Below are 20,447 nucleotides of genomic sequence, written 5' to 3'. Positions count from 1 at the left end.
GCTGATTAGACGACAGTTTAGAAAAAGAGCAGGATTTTGAGAGGAGCCGTCAATCATATAATAAATATAGAATGTATCGCAGTCAACTACACTGCATTCCAATTATATTAATTTAATTATAAATAAAGTTAACTTACTTACTTAATGGCGCAGCGACCCAAAATAAGTCTTGGCCTCCGACACGAGTATACGCCAGTCGTCTCGATCCTGTGCCATCTCCCGCCAGTTATCGGCATGGAGAGCGCTCAAATCTACTCCAACAGCATCGCCCCAGCGATACCTGGGACGTCCGACCGGCCTCCGCCCCACCTGGCGTCCCAAGTACGCCCTTTTAACGCCGCGATCCTCCTCCATTCTCAAAACGTGGCCGAACCAGCGGAGACGGTGAGCTTTTGTCTCGCCTATAATGTTGGGTGCAGCCACAAGATCTTCAATCTCGACGTTTTTTCGGAGTCTAAAACTGCCATCTTCCCTTCTCACAGGACCAAGGATTTTTCTGAGTATTCTCCTTTCTGCCACCAGGAGCTTGTTTTCTTCTTTAAGTGTTAGCGTCCAAGTCTCGCATCCGTACATGAGTATCGGCCGTATGACCGTCTTATATATACGCAGTTTTGTGTTTTTACTCAGGAGCTTGGACACTAACACTTTATGAAGGGCGGCACTACATCGTAAGGCGTTCTGAATCCGGATGTCAATTTCCTCCTCCCGAGTGTTGGTGTCGGTGACAGTGCAGCCTAAGTATCTAAATTTGGCCACCCCTTTATATGTAGTATCTCCAACATGAAGATCTTCTCTTTTGACGCGCGTGTTTTTATAGCGTTTCATGTAAAGATACTCTGACTTTTCATGGCTGATACTTAGGCCCACCTTTTTGGCTTCGGTTTCCAGGACAGCAACGGACTCGGCGATATCTTGTTTGGTTTCTCCAAGTAAGGCTAGGTCGTCTGCATACCCTATGACCGCATGCTTCCCATTCAGTTCTAGCCCGATATCTAGTGCAAGCACCTTTCGAACAGCATATTCCAAGACTAAATTGAAAAGCATAGGTGACAGGGCATCACCTTGTTTAAGTCCTGTTATTACAGGGAACTCCTCCGTCAGTTCGTTGTTGACTCTGACCCTCATTTTGCTTTCTTTGGTGGCCATTTCAATCAAGTCAACCAACTTATTTGGGACATTAAAATTCCTGAGAATGATGTACAGGGTCCCCCGGTCAATGCTGTCATACGCTTTTTTGAAGTCCACGAACAACGCGTGAATGCTCTGAGCGTACTCCCATTTCTTCTCCATTAGTAATTTTAGCCGGAATATCTGATCAATAGTACTGCGATTGCGACGGAACCCACACTGATAATCACTAAGGACTTTTTCCGCAAATGGCTCCAGTCGCTTCAATAGCACATACGACAGAATCTTGTACGCAGTTGGAAGAAGAGCAATCCCACGATAATTCGTGCACCTCTTTTTACAGCCTTTCTTATGGACCGGACAGATTATGCCTGTATTCCACTCGTGTGGTTGTTGTCCCCCCACTTCCGATGGTATGCCATCAATTCCTGGAGCTTTATTATTCTTAAGTCTCATTATAGCTTGCCAAACCTCATCGAAAAACAGTGGATCTACCTGCATATTGTTATCATTTGCGGTGCGGGGGATTGTCTCATCCAGTTCAGGGCAGTTAAGCAGTTGCTGAAAGTAGCTACGCCACGTGTTTTTTATCGCTATAAATAAAGTTAAAGTGTTTGTTATTTATATCAGTGGTATTATTGAATTACATCATGGCCGACAAGTCGGCAACATATATATATATATATATATATATATATATATATATATATATATATATATATATGACAATTATCAAGAATTGTTAGGAATCCGCCAATAATAAAAGTATTGTGTTGCTCTGAAAGAAAGGTTTTATTTAACCAAAAGTTTACATTTGAAACTAAACTTATTTAGCCTTAAACGCACTAACAACATACCTGAAAACAAAGAAACGACATTTAAAGTCTACCTAGTCGGCTCATAAGTTCTGTCATATACATAGTATCAAATAAAATCAAAAGTTTAAGTTTATTCCGTATAATTTGTACAGCGTTTGAAAGCTTATAAACTAGAGAATCTAAATGTATAAATTCAAAATGACCGCCATAATTATCTACACAGGCTTGAAGTCTTCGTGGCCAGTCGTCAATGGATTCACGCACCACTTTCATGTCGATATTGGCCACTGCCGTAGCAAGAGATTTTTTCAGCGAGTCTAGATTTGCATGAGGTTTTGAGCACACCTTTTCCTCTAAATACTGCCATTTTTTATAGTCTAAAGGATTAAGATCTGGGCTAGAGGAGGGCCAAGCTTCATGCCGTATAAAGTCGATTTTATTGGAGGCGAGCCAGGCTTGTGTAGACTTTGCCTTATGGGCTGGAGCAGAGTCCTGCTGGAAAACCCAATGCTGGTTTAGAAACATCGTATGGGATAGTGGTTTCACAATATTAGTCAACACCGTGTCTTGGTACACTTTGGCACTAGTTTTTACTCCTTTCTCACAAAAATGCATACTAGTGACGCCCGCATAAGAAACTCCCAGCCAAACCATCACAGATGAAGGTGATGACCTCTTTGAATACGGGGAATGCTATTAGACGCTTCTTTACTATTGCGAGCGTACACTCTATCATTTTGTTTATTACAGTTTTCTTCTATGTCAAAAATTTTCTCGTCCGAAAACAGTATACAACGGTGCTTATTTTTAGCGTACTTCTTCAATAAAGCTTTAGATCTTTTAAGCCTTAAAGCTTTAAGCCGACCATTGAGAAGATGGCCAGTTTTTCGTTTATAAGCACGAAGTCTCAGGTCTTGATTAAGCACTCTTTTCACCGTGTTTTTGCTCAAACCCATCTGGAGGGCCATAACTTTTTGTTTCCTAGCGGGATTTCTGGCAATGCGTGCCCTAATTGCTTGTACAACCGCTGGAGTCCTAGCTGTACGCGGACGACCGCTTCTTTTGTTGTCATTTAAACTAGAGACCTCACTGTATCTTTCAATGGTACGATACACAAATCTTAGAGAGAATTTTAAATTTTCAAGTAGCTTAAAAAATTTAGTCGGCGAGTGACTTTAAGCGTCCACTCCATGTTGAAGAAAACAGAAAATTGCAAAATTATACTACTCAAATATTTAATAAAGATTCGAAATTCAAATGCAGAACGGTTTTTGTTTTAGGAGTTCCAAATTTAAATTTTAAAGGCCAGTGACAGAACTTATGAGCCGACTAGGTATTAATTGGCATGTCGATTCCCACTATACACTTCAAATTATTTAATTTGTTGTATTTCACTCTCCGGCTTTATAACCTCACCACAGTAGATTCGCCATCTTTCCAAAACAAATCCTACTGTTTTACCGACAGTGCAGCGATGACGGTGGCAGCGCCATCTGTTGGTCTTGCTAAGTAAATTTCTACTTTACCGACAGAGTCATGTAGATTATAGACCATTCAAAGAAATCTTATTTCTTTTTATATATATATATATATATATAGGTATATATTATATAATTAGTTTGATATTTTTATTTTTAGTTTTAATCCTGTGTCGATAGATGGCAGTCAATTTACTGTGACTACAAAATTTATTATGACAGTACCCCTCTATCCTATATATTCTCTTTGGTTACCACGGCGACGGAATATATATAGACATCGCCCTCCGTAGAAAAATGCCTTCCAAAAATGACCCCAGCCACACTGACACTGACAGCTATCCCTTCTCTATTAATATGTTTAGCTCAAAAAAGGTTAATATATCCAGCTTATAATTATACTTATAATTATATCCAATAAACAATTTCCCGCTTTAAAAAAAGTTGTGATTTGTCAATATAAGTTTTGATTGGCTATAATAAAATTCTATGCGCCAAAGCTCTTGCGCGGCGTTACTATATTTTGGCGTTGTCAAACCTTACAAGTATGATACTAACCAAGAGGGAACCAATTCCTATAATTATTATTTTGACGCGTATTTATTGTTAAGGTTACGCATGTCAAACTTTATATTATGAGTATATCGGTACATTCAAAAGTTGAAATATAATTTTAATGCGTAGTATGTAATTTGAAACAGTGTCAGTACGTACAGACTACAGACTTTTATAAAATGCCAGTGGTCAACGTTTCTCAATTTTATTTAAAACACTTTTCTAGGTAGGTACCTAGGTACGAGTAGCGATAAAAGGATATACAAAATCGTCACTTTAATCCGTGGCACCTGGGGCCGATTGCACAATAACTTGTAACTAATAATATTAGCGGAAGTCTCTTTCCAATTCTATTGATTAGAAAGAGACTTTGGCTAATATTATTAGTATTTATTAGTTACAAGTTGTTATGCAATCGGCCCCATAGCCGTGTTGCATAATAAACTACAACTAATATTACAAGCGCAACTCCTTTCCTAATAAGTGGAATTAGAAAAGGAGTTTCGCTTGTAATATTAGTCTCATAAAATGTACGCTACAAATTCACGTGGCTGGGCTAATGTATAAACCTGGTTCCTGCCTCTCTAAAGTAACAGCACTGTAACTGTCCAATAGTAGATTGTGTCACAAGGAAGTAAAATGACATATTTACGGCGAGGGCGTACAATTGAATCCTAAACGAAGCGAAGGATTCTATAATAGAATCCTGAGCGTAGCGAGGGATTCTAACATATAATCCTGAGCGTAGTGAGGGATTCAAGTGTTAACGCCCAAGGTGAAAATAATTTTGCTACCACGTGACACATACTGCTTTTCACATCACCTATGAGGAAATTACATACATATATTAGGTTTCAAAACATTATTATTTTAAGCAAAGATCGATACGGACAAAGTGCCAAAAATATGTATACACGACCTTAGTATAGGTAGGTACATACTTCTGGCACTTTGTCCGTATCGATATTTTCAGACGTGACTGTACTGACAAATTGAAAGTACCTACAGCTCATAATTATGTACCTAATACATTTTCAAAGACAGCAGCAAACACCTAAAATGATACAATGAAAATCAAGTGCATTATTTTTGTAGATCTTTCTGGTAACAAATTAGCTCTTAAGTACCCTTTTGAACCAAATCTTCGGAAGAACACTATGAAGACTGATATCACTTATATTTATTATTATAAAGTTCATCATTCGCTTGCCCTTGTCCCATTCACTTGGGGTCGGCGCAGCATGTCTTTTTCTTCCATACATCTCTGTCACCCGTCATCTCATCATTCACTTGCGTTAGTTTCATATCATCTTTCACACAGTCAATCCACCTTTTCCTCGGTTTTCCTCTCTTCGTACTTCCCTCCACATTCATTCTTAATACCTTTCTCGTCACATGACTTTCATCCCTCCGCATCACATGCCCGTGCCATGCTAGGCGATTTGCCCTTACTTTTTCTGTTATGGGTGCAACTTTCAGGCTTCCTCTTATATACTCATTCCTTATCCTATCCATTCTCGTCACGCCACACATCCACCTTAACATTCTCATCTCCGCTACATTCAATCTCTTTTCATCCGTCACCTTTAGGGCCCAACACTCTGATCCATTAAAGTTATTGATTTAAACTAAGTATTTACAAATTTATACACAATACAGAACCGCAAACCGCATAATTATGCTTTGTGAAATATTTGTACAAAACTTTTTAAATATAAACTTTTTAAATTGCATAGACAAGTATGGTTGCGTTTAAGGAGACCTAAAATGTCAAAATAAAAATAAAATTATTAAACTAATGTTTTTTACGTTTCTTTGTAAATATTACGCTAATTAATTAATTTACTTAATTTAAATATGATATTAATTAATTTAAAATACGCTAATTACATTTATTGTTTACAATTACAACAAAATATTATTTAAGTTAGAAAATTGTATGCACGTAATCGGTTATAAAGAAATTGTAATCGATTATATGCATACTAATTTCATATGTCTTTGTGTCAATATTTCATACTGGCAACAAAATGTCCTTGAACAGAAAAGTGCCACTTTGATCCCTCCTAGCAGGGAAGAAAAGTTCCCTTTTCGAATAGAATTTAGATGAAATATCCCTCAGCATACTAAAGAAAAGAAGTGACAAATTGATAGTGCACTGTTATAATTCATATATTGAAAAGCTTGAAAAACAATTACAGATTAACTCTAAATATTTTTGGTCTTTTGTAAAAAATAGACGTAGTGCCTCAGGGACATATCCGGCTTCGATGACAAATGGAATCACTGTTGCATCTAACGGACCACAGATATGTAATTTATTTGCAGCGCAGTTTTCGTCAGTTTATAGTCAGACTGAAGATGTACCGTGTGAAGTAATTGACACGAATCCTGGTCAATTTTTGGGATCCGTATTTATTGACTGCGATTCCTTACTTAAAAAGTTAAAGACTTTGGACATTCATAAAGGATCTGGTCCGGATGGAATACCCCCACTCTTTATTGTCAAATGCGCGTCTGGCTTGGTTAGGCCATTGCAGATTATTTATAACAACTCTTTAAATTCTGGCCAATTTCCGACAGAGTGGAAACTTGCCAAAGTTGTTCCAATTCATAAATCCGATGATAACACACAAGTTTCCAACTACCGTCCAATTTCGATCCTATCTACTTTTGCAAAAGTGTTTGAGTCTCTGGTATGTCCATTCATCGAGTTACACTTTAGGCAAGTTATAACTGATCACCAGCACGGGTTTACCAGAGCTAGGTCCACATGTACTAATCTAATGTCTTTTACCGAATATGTCATTGAGGGTATCGATGATCATACGCAAATAGATGTAATATACACGGATTTTAGCAAGGCCTTTGATCGCGTCTCTCATTCTATATACTTTATCGCAAACTTGTTTCATTAGGATACTCAGGATCTCTTCTCTCGTGGCTAAATTCGTATTTAGATAAAAGAGCTTTCTTTGTCGTAGTCAACGGACATCGTTCTGAAGTGCAAGACATCCATACCGGAGTTCCGCAGGGATCTCACGTTGGTCCTATCTTATTTAATATATTTATTAATGATATTCAAAACTGTTTTGTGTATTCCTGCCCGTTTCTATACGCCGACGATTTAAAGTTCGCAAGACGAATTACTACACCTGTTGATGTGGAATTATTGCAAAGCGACCTAAATAGAGTAAATCAATGGTGCGCTGAGAACGCCATGCAGTTAAACATCAAAAAATGTTTACATATAAAATTTACAAGAAACTTGAACTGTATAAACTCGTCCTACAACATCGCTGGGGAGTACCTTAGCGAAGTTGATCACATCAAAGACCTTGGAGTTACATTTGACAAAAAGATGACCTTTGTACCTCATATTGACGCAATTATTAAGAAGGCTTCTAAAATGCTAGGTTTTATCATAAGAACTGGTAAACAATTTCGAAGAGCAAGTACTAAAATCCTTCTTTATAACTGCTTCGTTCGTAACATCTTAGAATACTGTAGCACGGTCTGGCGGCCACACTTTTCAACCCATTGCCTCAGAATAGAGAGAGTGCAGAAGAGATTTCTTTGGCATATATCTAGCCACACACAACTAGCTAGCAAATACATATCTTACTCAGAGAGACTACGACACTTCCAAATCAATACTCTTGATAAAAGAAGAGATCTACTAGATCTCCAATTTCTATACAAACTTTTAAATAACTACATAGATTGTCCACAACTTTTGCGCAAAATAAGATTTAGAGTGCCATATAGATATCCTAGAAAAAAAATAGACCTTCTGTCTCCGGCATTTAGGAAAACCGTCCTAGGCGCCAATTCACCCATTCCACGACTGTGTAGATTGTTAAACAAGCACGGCCACTGCTGTGACGTTCATTCTGACTCATTGCCCAGGTTCCGAAAATTATTAAATATTAACATAAAAAAATAGTATGTGTATATACATACCTTCATTAGGTTGTTAGGTTAGGTTGTTATTTAGCCATTAACTGTTACTTTAAGTTTACTGTTTCCTTTTTTTTTAAATGCTGTGTTTACCTCTAATTAGTTATGCATCACTGAATGTTTCTTATGGTTTAACGTAAATTAAATGTCAGATGTAATAACTGTTGGTAGACCTTAATAAATAAAATAAAAATAAAAATAAAAATAGGTGATGTGAAAAGAATTTTCTGTTCCGGGTCCTTTGGGAAACTAGAATAAATAAAACAGGAAGTTTACCGTTAAGAAATTTGCACCGATCTTAATATTTTACATAAAAACAAATAATAGGAGTTGCCTGTTGCTTTAAAATAAAATCAATACTCAACTTTGTCATAGATATGTTGCATAACACTATCCCCATTCTGCCACCCCGTATCGAAAAGGCATAAAGGGGCCCACTGACTATCAGTTCGCCGGACGATATCGGCCTGTCAGTTGTTCGGAACTGTCAAATTTTTGTTCTAACCACAGACCTAAAATTTATGCTTACGCATAAAGACAGCTGAAGTGTGGGAAAGGGAAGCCATCACGTATATGAACATCCCATGAGTGCGAAAGAGTCAGACTACAAATGACTGACAAACTCGACCGGGAGCGCATTGCCGTATTTTTTAATTTTGAATATAATAAGAAATCAGGAAGAAAACGTACAATAAAGTAATGTAGTGAAGATGGTGTCGTGTAGTGTGCCGGATTGTAGTATCACGGCGAAATAACCCAGGCAAACATTCATTTTACAGGTAATTATGATATTCCGAGCGAAGTTTTCTTAACGATATTTTGTCAAATTAACAGCATAAAAAGTGTAAAAAGCCGGTTTATACAATTAATTATAAGTTTTTCTTCAGTTGTGTGCTAGTATTTTATCATATTAGTCAATAATTTGGAATATTTTGTGTAAAAACTTAAACTGTTACTATACGCTAGGGCTTGACAAAATGTTCATATGACTGTATCGATAACTTGTCGGTATAATAGGTACAATATATATTTAACTATTTTTTCACATCATTAAGATATTAGCCTTTATAACAGAGTTAAAATAATAACGATTGTTATAACACCTTTTTTGAACGTGCACATGTTTAGCGGTAAATTTAAACTTCACTTTCCAACACAGTAGGTACTTACTTACATTTTAGCCACTTTTTCACGACTTTGCCGCCAACACAAGGTTGCGTTTAAGGAGACCTAGAATGTCAAAATAAAAATTAAATTATTAAACTAATGTTTTTTACGTTTTTTTTGTAAATATTACGCTAATTAATTAATTTACTTAATTTAAATATGCTATTAATTAATTTAAAATACGCTAATTACAATTATTGTTTACAATTACAACAAAATATTATTTAAGTTATAAAATTGTATGCACGTAATCGATTTTAAAGAAATTGTAATCGATTATATGCAAACTAATTTCATATGTCTTTGTGTCAATATTTCATACTGGCAACAAAATGTCCTTGAACAGAAAAGTGCCACTTTGATCCCTCCTAGCAGGGAAGAAAAGTTCCCTTTTCGAATAGGTGATGTGAAAAGCAGTATGTGTCACATGGTAGCAAAATTATTTCCATCTTGGGCGTAACACACTTGAATCCCTCACTACGCTCAGGATTCTACTTTAGAATCCCTCGTTACTCTCGGGATTCTATTATAGAATTCTTCGCTTCGTTTAGGATTCAATTCATTCATTTTATTTTAATAAGAAACATTGAAAGAGTAGTCGATAATGCAGTCAAACACCGATAGATTATTAATATGTTGTAACTTGACATCACTAGTTTTGATCTCACATAGACAATTTACGCACACACTTGCATTTCATTTATGGTCGTAAAGCCTGACAGTTGTTCTTTGTCATCCTAGTTCTGTGGTTCTAACTGATAGGCCGATATCGTCCGGCGGTCTTATAGTCAGTGGCCCCCGTAAGTCATTATGAAACTAGTATAGAGTTATGACATTTGGTTTAGCGTATTAGTCTTCAACAGTCTGCTAATTTAAATAATTATTTATCGTGTTTAGGAATTAAACTTACACAAACCAATTAATCCCATCCTTTTTCTTGTGTTTTATTGTTTTGTTGCGGCACCATTTTACCGCGCAAGAAGGCATTTTATGTGGCTTTCTGAATTAATAATTTTATATGGGCTGACATGTTATACCACAGAAGGCCGCTGTCCTAAAGCTGTCAAATTCCGCGCGGCACAGTCGATTCGTTTTCGTTTCGGCACAGTAGCCGTGGGGTCATTTTTGAGCTCAAGTCAGTCTTCTATAGTTATTCTACTTCGTTGGGTTACCAGAAAAATCTACAAACAAAATTGGTTTACTCTTGTATACTTCGATTTAATTTTTATTACAATTAATTTTTATTACAAAAAATATTGAGTGTCCTTTTAATTTGTTAGTATAGGTACTTTGGCGAAAGATAATGCCTATAGAATGGTTTTTAGGTTCATCCATGATATTTAAAAACAATAAAACTAATAATTAGTGTCGAGTAGCTGAAATACATGAACAACGGGGAGGCCTTTGCCCAGCAGTGGGACACCAAAGTAGGCAAGTAAAAAAAAGTGTACATGATATATTTTTCTCAAACATGCAATGAAATATTGATATTATGTATTAGGCTAAGAAATATCACGTCTCGGGCGCGGCCAGACGAGAGGTCTTTAATGAATTCATACAAAGTTGCAGGCCTAGGCCGGGAAGTAGCTCTTTTTTAATTTCCATTTCACATATATTTGTGACACAGCATCATGGCAGTCAGCCACTAAAAAAAACTGTAAGCAATATTTGTTTCTTGGTTCGTTAATGTCATTCTGCCACTACGCCTATTAAAAAAGTATACGATGTTTACTTTTCACATTTAAAATATTTCATTTAAATATTAGTTATGTTTTGGAGGCAAAGTCGAACATTTATCATTCTGTAAGTAATTGCGTTCTATTGGATTTATTGTGCGTTGTTGATTGTGTTATTTATTACTAGCTTTTGCCCGCGACTTCGTCGTGTGCGTGGAGTTAGTAATTTGGGTAGCTTATTTTTTATCCAATCTGCTTTTATTGATTTCCCATACACATTTCCACCTCCCTTTTCACCCTCTGAAAGGATGATTTCTGGGATAAAAACTACCCTGTCCTAGCGTGAAGAGGTAACAGACAGACAGACAGACACACTTTCGCATTTATAATATTAGTAGTAGTAGTATAATTTTAGTCTAGGTACTTTAATTACTGATTTTGCAAAATTGCCTTGTCTTGTTTGGTTTCCGCGCATTTGATATGAAAAGTAGAGTGTTTAACTCGGGTGAAAGGCACCATTTCCGTCTCGGACAATTGGCGCTCTCACTGCGTTCGAACGAAACTACCTCGGCAGAGGTTTGTAAACAGAAGGGACCAGTTATACTTATAGTTCTAATTGGGTCATACTTATAGTTCTAACTAGCTTATTGTAATTATTATTCAGAAACTATTGATTATTGATGTAACAATTATTTTAAAGTTTTTACAACTCTTTTACTGGCTTTCTTATGCACACATTTAATTTGTACAGAAGCTGGTGGAGTTTCAACCGTTGGAGGAGGGGAGAAAGTGGCTGGCGTAGTTGCGGGACTGCGGGGTATGGTTTTAGAAGAAAGACCCGAGGATAAATCTGCGTCACCTTTCGAAAAAGATCTCCACGAATTGCACGAGCATGGTCCATTACCTAATGGTCTTCATAATGGACAAGAAGATGATAAGGCTTTCAAGTGAGTACACGTAACTTAATTGTCAGTGTTGAACAAAATATGCTAGGTAGTGTTCACCTTATTGATTAATAATATGTGTCATCTTCAATCAAAAGGGTACTTATTGTCGGTATTGAGTTATTGCTACCAGCATATAGTCCAAACATACTCTTTCAAATGCAAAAATAATCAAGTTCCGTTCATCATGTAAATGTTCAGTTTTGGGATATTCGATGTTAAAGTTTGAAAATTTAAAAGACCAAGTTCTAGTGCGAAGTTATGGATATAGCGGTTTAAACATGTTCCTTAATCATTATACTCCTAAAGAAATAACATCTTTTCTCTAATTTTCTGTATAATTGAGATTAATATTATAAAAAAAGCAAGTACGGTGTTGAGACGTGACATAAAAATAAAAATATTTTTATGGCTTAAAATCAATAGGTTCTCGGTTATCATATATTGCTCTTGTACGACTATAACGTAGGGATAATAGTAAAAACCATGAAGCAGCTATAATGTCAAAAGTTTTTTTCTATTAAATATAACAAAAATCAACTCTAGTTAGTTAGTTAGTGGTACTTTATGCATAAATTTAACCAAAAAAATTAAAAACAATACAAAAGAACTTAGTTTTCCATAAAAAAATGGCTTCGAAGTAGATATGAGCGCCGAGCCGGCGCGCCGCCGCCGCCGATGAAATTTCCGCGGCATCGGCGTGACCTTGTTAGATACTACTAACTACTTTCAGAATCGCAAATTAGATATTTTGTGGAGTCGAGGATGTTAACAGCGCCACTCCAATTAGCTTATGGAAATTAAAAAAGTGTTTTACGTCCGTATAATTTAAAAATATCAATGATAAATGAAAAGTATTGTTTTGATAATTATTGTTAGGCACTGCGTTCCCTCTGCTTTAAGCATTAAGGCAACGTGGTGTAGCCAATGATATGGGAGCACCTACGGAGTAATATTCTCAGAGCGGCTAACAAAGTACTGGGAAGAACATCAGGGGGGAAGAGAGTACCTAAAGAAATGTGGTGGTGGACTCAGCCAGTGCAAGCTGCTCTAGATGAGAAGAAAATAGCTTTTAAGAAATGGCAAGTCACTGAAACGGATGAAGATAGGGAAGAATATAAAAATCTCAAGAAAGCAGCCAGGAAAGTAGTCGCTCAAGAAAGTATTTATGACAGCTTTGAGAGTAAAGAAGGCCAGAAAATCATATATAAGCTTGCCAGGAGACGTAATCAGGCAACTAAAGACATCACAAAAACGAAACTGCGAAAGGGCTCGAGTGGACAGACTCTGTATAGCGATCGGGATCGGGATATTATACAGCGCTGGTACGAGTACTACGACGCACTTCTGAACACTATAAGTCTTTCCACCTTAAGTCTTCCGACACTGCAACCGAATAAAGGAATGATTTTATCTCCATCGGAAGTCAATAAATCTTTAAACAAGATGGCCAACAAAAAAGCTCTAGGACGATGGCATTCCAATTGAGGCGTGGAAGTGCTTAGGCGATAAAGGCGTCGTATTACTGGCAAATCTGTTCAACTTTATCATGCTGTAGTCCCTACACATGCCGGATACGTGGAGGCTTAGCGCTTAGCATCATTGTACCTCTTTATCTTTTTTTTGTTTTGGCAAAGGCAATCGTTATGAATGCAACAACTACAGAGGCATAAAGTTGATGTGTCATACCATGAAGTTACGAGCGAGTGATTGATAGCCGACCACGGATGGACTCTTTCAACCAGTACGGCTTTGTGCCAGGTATGTCGACCATTGACCCAATGTTTATTCTCAATACCATCGCTAAAGAATACCGGGCTAAGAAGAAACCGCTGTATATGGCCTTTCTGGAAATGGAAAAGGCTTTTGACCGCGTGCCTCGTGAGACAATATGGTGGACAGAGAACATCCCCGAGGCATACATCAGTGTAATAGCCGACATGTACCGGGAAGCCAGGTCAGTGATCAGGACCACCGCGGGAGTAACCAGCTCAATACCAGTCACCGAAGGAGTTCATCAGGGGTCGGTGTTAAGCCCGTACCTGTTTAGCTTGGTACTATAGACTCTCACGGAGGGTGCTCAAAATGCAGCACTTCTTCTTCTTCTTCTTCCTCCTTCCCTTAGTCCCAGTTCTATCTGGGGTCGGGCCTCCTTGTACGGCGGCGCCAGGACGCTCTATCCTGGGTTGTCATAGGGGTAAGGTTCTGGGCTTTCATCTCCCGCTTGATATTGGACCACCATGTGTCGGGAGGTCTTCCTCTTCCCAAGGATTTAGTGGGGATATTTAGGACGGATTTAACTGGGAAATGGTCATCTCGTCTCATGATGTGGCCGTACCATCTAAGCCTGCTTTCCTTTACTTTGTCCATGATAGGGGCCACTCTGAAAGAGCGTCTCACGTGCTCATTACGTATTCTATCAAGACGGGTAACACCGCCTGCCCAGCGCAGCATCTTCATTTCCGCTGTGTGCAACTGCTGTTCGTGCTTTTTTGCCATTGTCCAGCACTCCGCTCCGTACATCATAGCAGGTCGGACAGCCGTCTTATAGATCTTGCCCTTTGTTCGCACTGGCATACGGGTGTCACAGAGTACTCCAGTTAGCGATCGCCACTTCATCCAGGCGGTGTTAACTCTGTGACTGACATCTGCGTCCACGCGAGCATCAGTCGTAAGCATAGAACCAAGGTACTTAAAATGTGTGACTCGAGGTAATGTTGTGTTATCAATTGAGATATTGCAAGATGTTTCTTCTTCACTACCGAAGTCGCATTCCATGTACTCTGTTTTTGTGCGACTGACTCTGAGACCGTGTCGTTCGAGCTCATTCACCCATCTGTTGAAGGTCTCCTGCAAATCTCTTGCCTTCTTAGCGATGAGGATGATATCGTCCGCATATAACATACACCATGGCATTTCACATTGTAGGCCTTTGGTGATATAATCCATGGTAACATTAAATATCAAAGGACTCAGAGTGGAACCTTGGTGGACTCCTACGCCGACGAGAAAAGGCTCACTAACACCTGCGGGGCTTTTGATTTGAGTTTTAGCCTCTGAGTACATGTCTTGAACGAGGGCGATGTAGTGTTCTGGGACATTTTGAGCACGCAGAGCCTGCCATACCAACTTCCTTGGGATCCTATCAAATGCCTTCTCTAGGTCAACAAATACCATGTAGAGATTTTCTTTATTGATACGGCATTTCTCCATCAGAATTCGAATTATCTGTATCGCCTCTGTTGTTCCTTTACCTGCTGTGAAACCGAATTGGTTTTCGGTTATTATGGTCAGCCTTGATAGCCGCGCTCCAATTACTCTCTCCCAAAGTTTCAGAGTATGCGAAGTGAGTTTTATGCCTCTGTAATTGTTGCACTGTGAAACATCGCCTTTGCTCTTGTATACAGGGCATAGATAACTCGAGCGCCATGAATGCGGGATTTTGCCTTCCGATAGAATTTTGTTGAATAGCACTGTGAGCCATGGTATTGCATCATCTTTCAGCAATTTCCATATATCGGCTGGAATATTATCAGGACCAAGAGCCTTGTGGTAGTCCATCTTCTTTAAGGCGATACTTATCTCTGCTGGGCTTATGCAGTTAAGGGGGCCTTCTGTAGGTGTCGATTGAGGAAGTTCATTGCTGGGGAATTCTTCATTCAGAAGTTTTTGATAATATTCCACCCATCTGTTGTTGATTGCCTCATTTGATGTAAGCAGGCTTCCCTTCTCACTTCTAATATACTTGTTAGCCTTCGTGTCAAGTGTTGATCTATGGCGTTGTTTAGCGATTTTATATATTGTATTTTCATTTGGTGCATTCCCCAATTTCTCATAGAAACTGTGGCGGGAAATTGCTCTTGCTTGCGCGACAGCGGTCTTCACTACAGTTTTCATGGCCTTATATTGTTTGTAGTCTTCATCTGACTTGGTTGTTTGCCAGGTCTTGAATGCATCCCGCTTTGCCTTGACTATTTCTTTAATGTCATTACTCCACCACGTGGGGTCTTTATTTGTGCGGAGGCGACCTTTGGATATGCCTAACTATTGCATGGCCTCTTTTTGACAGAAATATTCAAAGTTTTGCCACATTTCTTCAGAAGATTTGTCCACCTTTAGGTCTTCTTTAAGGTAGTTCTTTATATTATCAATGAGGGGTGGCCCTTTGTTATTGTGGATTTCTTTCCACTTTATGTACTCGGTCCTATCTATTCGTACCTTAATGGGTTTTGGCAGTTTCAGAATGGCAACCAGTAGGCGATGTTGTGATGTTATGGACTCTCCCGGGATGACTTTGCAGTCTTTATACAATTTAAGCATAGAATCATTGGCTATAATATAATCTATTTGTGTCATTGCTCTTGCACTTTTATAAGTGATTATGTGCTCTTCCTTTTTTTTAAAGTGTGTGTTGATAATTTTATAGCTGTGTTTTGCTGCGAAGTTTAAAATGTCTATCCCCTCTTGGTTTACTGTCCCATATCCATATCCGCCATGGACTGCCTTATATAGGTCACTTTGAGCCCCAACATGACCGTTTAGATCCGCTCCTATATGCACGAGTTCATCTGATGGAATGTTGAGTACGACATCGTCTAGGTCTTCCCAGAAAGCGGCTTTCTCGGTAGCTGAGCATCCTACCTGAGGTGCGTATGTTGAGATTATATTAAGGACGGGTTGTTTGTCCATAGCTAGTTTGACAGCTATAATCCGGTCACTCTTTCGATCCACATTAATAATCCTCTCTTTTAAATCCTGATTTAGAGCGATAGCAACACCGTTACGTCTTGAGTCAAATCCATGGTAGATGAGTTGGTAACCCCGTCCAATATCTCGGGACTTTGAACCTTTCCACTTAGTTTCTTGGATGCAACAAGCGCTGATGTTTCTTTTATTGAGAATATAGCTAAGTTCTGCACTGCGTCCGGTCATGGTACCCAGATTCCATGTTCCTAATCTTAGTTTATTCATGCTAGGCTGCGAACGTTTGTTCTTGTCTATACCGTCGCTTCTGGGGGACGCCCTAGCACTTGTTGAGCATAATGTTGCATAGATCGCATTTCCTCTTCCAACGTCGCTTACGGGGGACGCCCTAGCATTTACCGTTTTATCTTTTAGTTGTGCTGTCATTGTACAAGGAGAATGTGTGATTGGCTAAAACTTTTTTACGGCCGGTTGCCACCTGACGCCAAGGCCTTCATCTTCACAAGATGTGGGCGCCGTCGTTGGCCCTACTGGGCTCCTCCGCCGCCATCCCTTCTGTGTGCTCCAGCCCAAACACACAGCACTCCAGTGACCTTAACTCCGAAGATGTCGCAGCAGCTCCCTGGAGGAGTTTTGTATCGGAGTTTCCTTCTCCGGCCTGTTGGTCCGCGGGAGCTATTTTATTTCACTCCTGTCCAGAGCATTTCTATGCTAACGGACGTTCCCCTATCCGCCACCTGGGGACGCGTTCTCTAGGGGTGAGGCTCCCCCGAGAAGCTCAAAATGCAGCACGGTGGATATTTATATATGCGGATGGCGTGGCAGTATGTACCGAGAGCCGAGAAGACCTACAAAGTTTATTACTCTCGTGGAAGCATCAGCTGCAGAGGGGCGGTCTTGTGTTGAGTGTTCAAAAAACGCAGTTCATAGAGTGCAATGTCCCCGTATCAGACTCCGAACCAATATTGGTTGACGGACAGGAAGTACAGAAATGCAACCAATACAAATATCTCGGGTGCATAGTGCACGATTCCGGTTCACTGGAGACCAACATTCAACCCGGTCGTCACTTATAGCAGCGAAATATGGCCAGTGACCCAGCGACATATCCAAGCCATCCATGTGGCAGAAATGAAGATGCTGAGGTGGATGTCAGGCGTCTCCAGGATTGATAGGGTTCGAAACGAACACATCAGTGTTAGCCTCGGAGTGAGAGACGTAGCCGATAAGCTCCAAGAAAATCGGCTGAGGTGGTTTGGGCGGCCTATTTTAATTGCGGTGTGCTGCCCTGTGAGGCAGTGCCGGATTAAGCCAGCGCGGGGCCTGTAGCAAATTCTATCATGGGGGCAAATGGATTATTTTAATTTTGTCGGACGAAGTGAAACTTGGGTTTTTGACGGCGACAATGCTTAGGTGCGCGGGGCCCCTAAACGCGCGGGGCACGTGGCATTTGCTACTTTTGACACGTGGCTAATCCGCCACTGCTGTGAGCCTGAAGGCTGAATTGCAGAAGAGCAGAGCTTAAAGCACTGGTCATGTCTAAGCGAGGCTGAAGGCTATGAATATGATTAAAGTTTTCTTCGGGCCCAAGGGACTTAAAGGCCGAGCTTCAGTGGAGCTGATCTGGGACAAAAACCTGTGGCTAAGACGAGCTCTGCATAAGTCCCGGATCGTGCAATGGCGGAGCTCTTCCGTGCAAAGCCAAAGGTCGAGGTGGGAAACATCTATGTTTAGGATTGGAACAATGACTAAGTTAAAGTGACACCAAAGGCCGAGCTCCGCATACGGCACTTCCATTCAAGGCCAAAGACCGAGCTGGAGGAGGGGAGAGCTTGGAATTGGCTTGGAGCTTGGAACCAATGAGATCTCGGCTCACCTGCTACTCGACCTTTGGCGTTCGCTTAAAAGCGAAGGCGCGACTTGCTGGAAATGCTGGAATGCTTCCGGTCTTCTGGAAGGCGCGACTTTTAAGCATTTCAGGGCTCGCAACCTGACTTAATTATGGATGTAGGATCCTACATCCACAATGTCGACATGCGGGGTGGCTTCCCGTCGGCGGGGGGAGGGCTTCAGCGGTCACGCACTCTAGAGTATTTTACTTGATGTAACAAAAATCGTCTAATTCCTTAGAGTTTGAGGCAAAAAACACGTTTTTTTTAGCAAAATTTGGGTTTGATTTTTGTTCCCTTGAAAAACCGTTTTTCAAGGCCACGCCGCCGATACGCCCCCGCCGCCTAAATATCTATCGGCGCTCATATCTACTTCAAAGATTAGTACTTTGGACATAATTTTTGTATGAAAAGTGATACCACTTTCATAACTCTTTTTTCATAACTTTAGAGAAAATAAAATTCTAAATGCATTTTTTACTTAAAATTGAAGCTATAATTGCTTATACATCGTGTTTTTATTGAATTCCGTTAACTTCGGGGTTAAGTACGTTTAAGAAAACTAAATGGCATAGTTAATTTAAAAAAATTGATGTTTTTTGTTTATTTTTATTTTTATAAAAAGTAATTAAATGTTGCATATAGCGTTGTTGTAACATGGACATTACATTTCACTCAACCAAACAATTGAATACTGTGACATATCAATGTCATTTCGAACATCGATCGTCCGAGATAGTATTTAAGTTTAGCAGCAAATGTATGAACTCATACTAAACACTAATCAATATGTAATAAAGTCCTAAGGCAAGTGTCCACGCTCGTAGGGGCCTAATCAGAAAAAAAAATATTGAGCATCTCCGAAATGGAGTTAATTAGAATACCGGTGTCTTTAAGAAAGTTACTTGATTTAAGCTCGGGTATGCACCCTTGAAATTAACGGAAATAAAAAAAACACGGTGTATATAATAAAAATATTGTCATGTATCTAAAACATTATAAATTGGATAAAAAAAAACATTCTCTTCGTCAGTTTTTAACTAATAATTTTAGTAGAACTACATCTTAGGGTATTTACACATTGTCGGCTTATGAGATCAAGGCATATACTTAATTAGAAAAAAAAAATTGAAACAACACTAACATATAATGATTGATATGATTTAATGTCATTGGCCTGATTTATCTTAGCGGGTGGCCTGGTTTAGGAATGCTTGAATATTTTCAGAAGTAAATATCTTTGATTTAAGATAACATAGTTTTGTATTTTGTATGTTTATATTATGCTTCACCTTCATCGTTGCCCTAAGGCTGGGATGGAGTATAATGCCCATTGTGTTGACGATTTTCTAGTCACTGCCAGTTCTTTAAAATGTCGTCGATACCCTCGAAAAATATGTTGTAAGTAATTAGTACCCTAGGGGCCCTAGGGCACCAACATACGGTCTTTATTACAACCAAATTTTCCGCGTAATTTGTACGAGTATGAACATGGGGATTGATATATTATAACCTCTGTGGAAACCGGCATTTTCTAAATCGGACCTTTTGCCAGGCCTCGGCGAGCCTCGGCCAGGCATCTAGATACCTCGTCAGAGAATGCCTTGCTTTCCGTCCCTCGGCAACAATTTCTCAAACATGCAATTAAATACAGGGACTGTAACTAACATATAGCATTCGCAATGATAAGAATGATATTCTGTAATGATATGTAGGTAAGGATACTGATGTGCCGTTCTCGAGAAAGTGCGGGAACGTGAGAATGTTGCTCGAGAACATTCTCTCGGCCGGAAATTTCCGAGAAAGTACAAAATATGTGTACGAATTCCGTTTTTTTGTTTGTGTATCATTCTATAAGTGTTTTAATGTTTAAAACAGTTTGAGAACGAACAAATTATTCTAAGGGCAACTTTCTCTTCACTCTCAGGAAATTCCCGAGCATGTTCTCGGGAATGTTCTCGCGAGAACTTTGTTAAGAACTTTCTCGGCACTTTCTTGTTCCGTTTATTGTAGGAAACATACTAAATTAATGGGATAATGTTTCTTTTTTGCTCAAATAAATGTCGTATCTGTGTTTTATTGATATTAGTAGAGCGACCTGGTTTCGTAACAATATTTTAAACTTAAT

At 39.1% G+C, this 20,447-nt stretch overlaps 1 protein-coding gene and 1 long non-coding RNA gene across 6 annotated transcripts in view; one reads left to right on the top strand and one right to left on the bottom strand.

Annotated features, from left to right (window-relative positions):
- Window positions 1-20,447, top strand: part of LOC134754820 (maternal protein pumilio) — a 528,457-nt gene that overhangs the window by 99,480 nt on the left and 408,530 nt on the right. For all 5 annotated transcript variants that reach the window (XM_063691211.1, XM_063691209.1, XM_063691208.1 and 2 more), the window contains one exon: window positions 11,534-11,729. In XM_063691211.1, the coding sequence (XP_063547281.1) occupies window positions 11,534-11,729 (196 nt within the window). The remainder of the gene's footprint in view (window positions 1-11,533; window positions 11,730-20,447) is intronic.
- LOC134754982 (uncharacterized) lies at window positions 13,846-14,463 on the bottom strand. The gene is made up of 2 exons (XR_010128999.1): window positions 14,298-14,463; window positions 13,846-14,081 (listed from the first exon to the last, which is right to left on the bottom strand). It is a non-coding gene; the product is annotated as an uncharacterized LOC134754982 (long non-coding RNA).

This window comes from Cydia strobilella, chromosome Z (assembly GCF_947568885.1).
Source record: "Cydia strobilella chromosome Z, ilCydStro3.1, whole genome shotgun sequence".
Classification (NCBI taxonomy): domain Eukaryota; kingdom Metazoa; phylum Arthropoda; class Insecta; order Lepidoptera; family Tortricidae; genus Cydia; species Cydia strobilella.
Note: the sequence above shows the minus strand (reverse complement) of the source record. Positions and strands in the feature narration are given on the sequence as shown.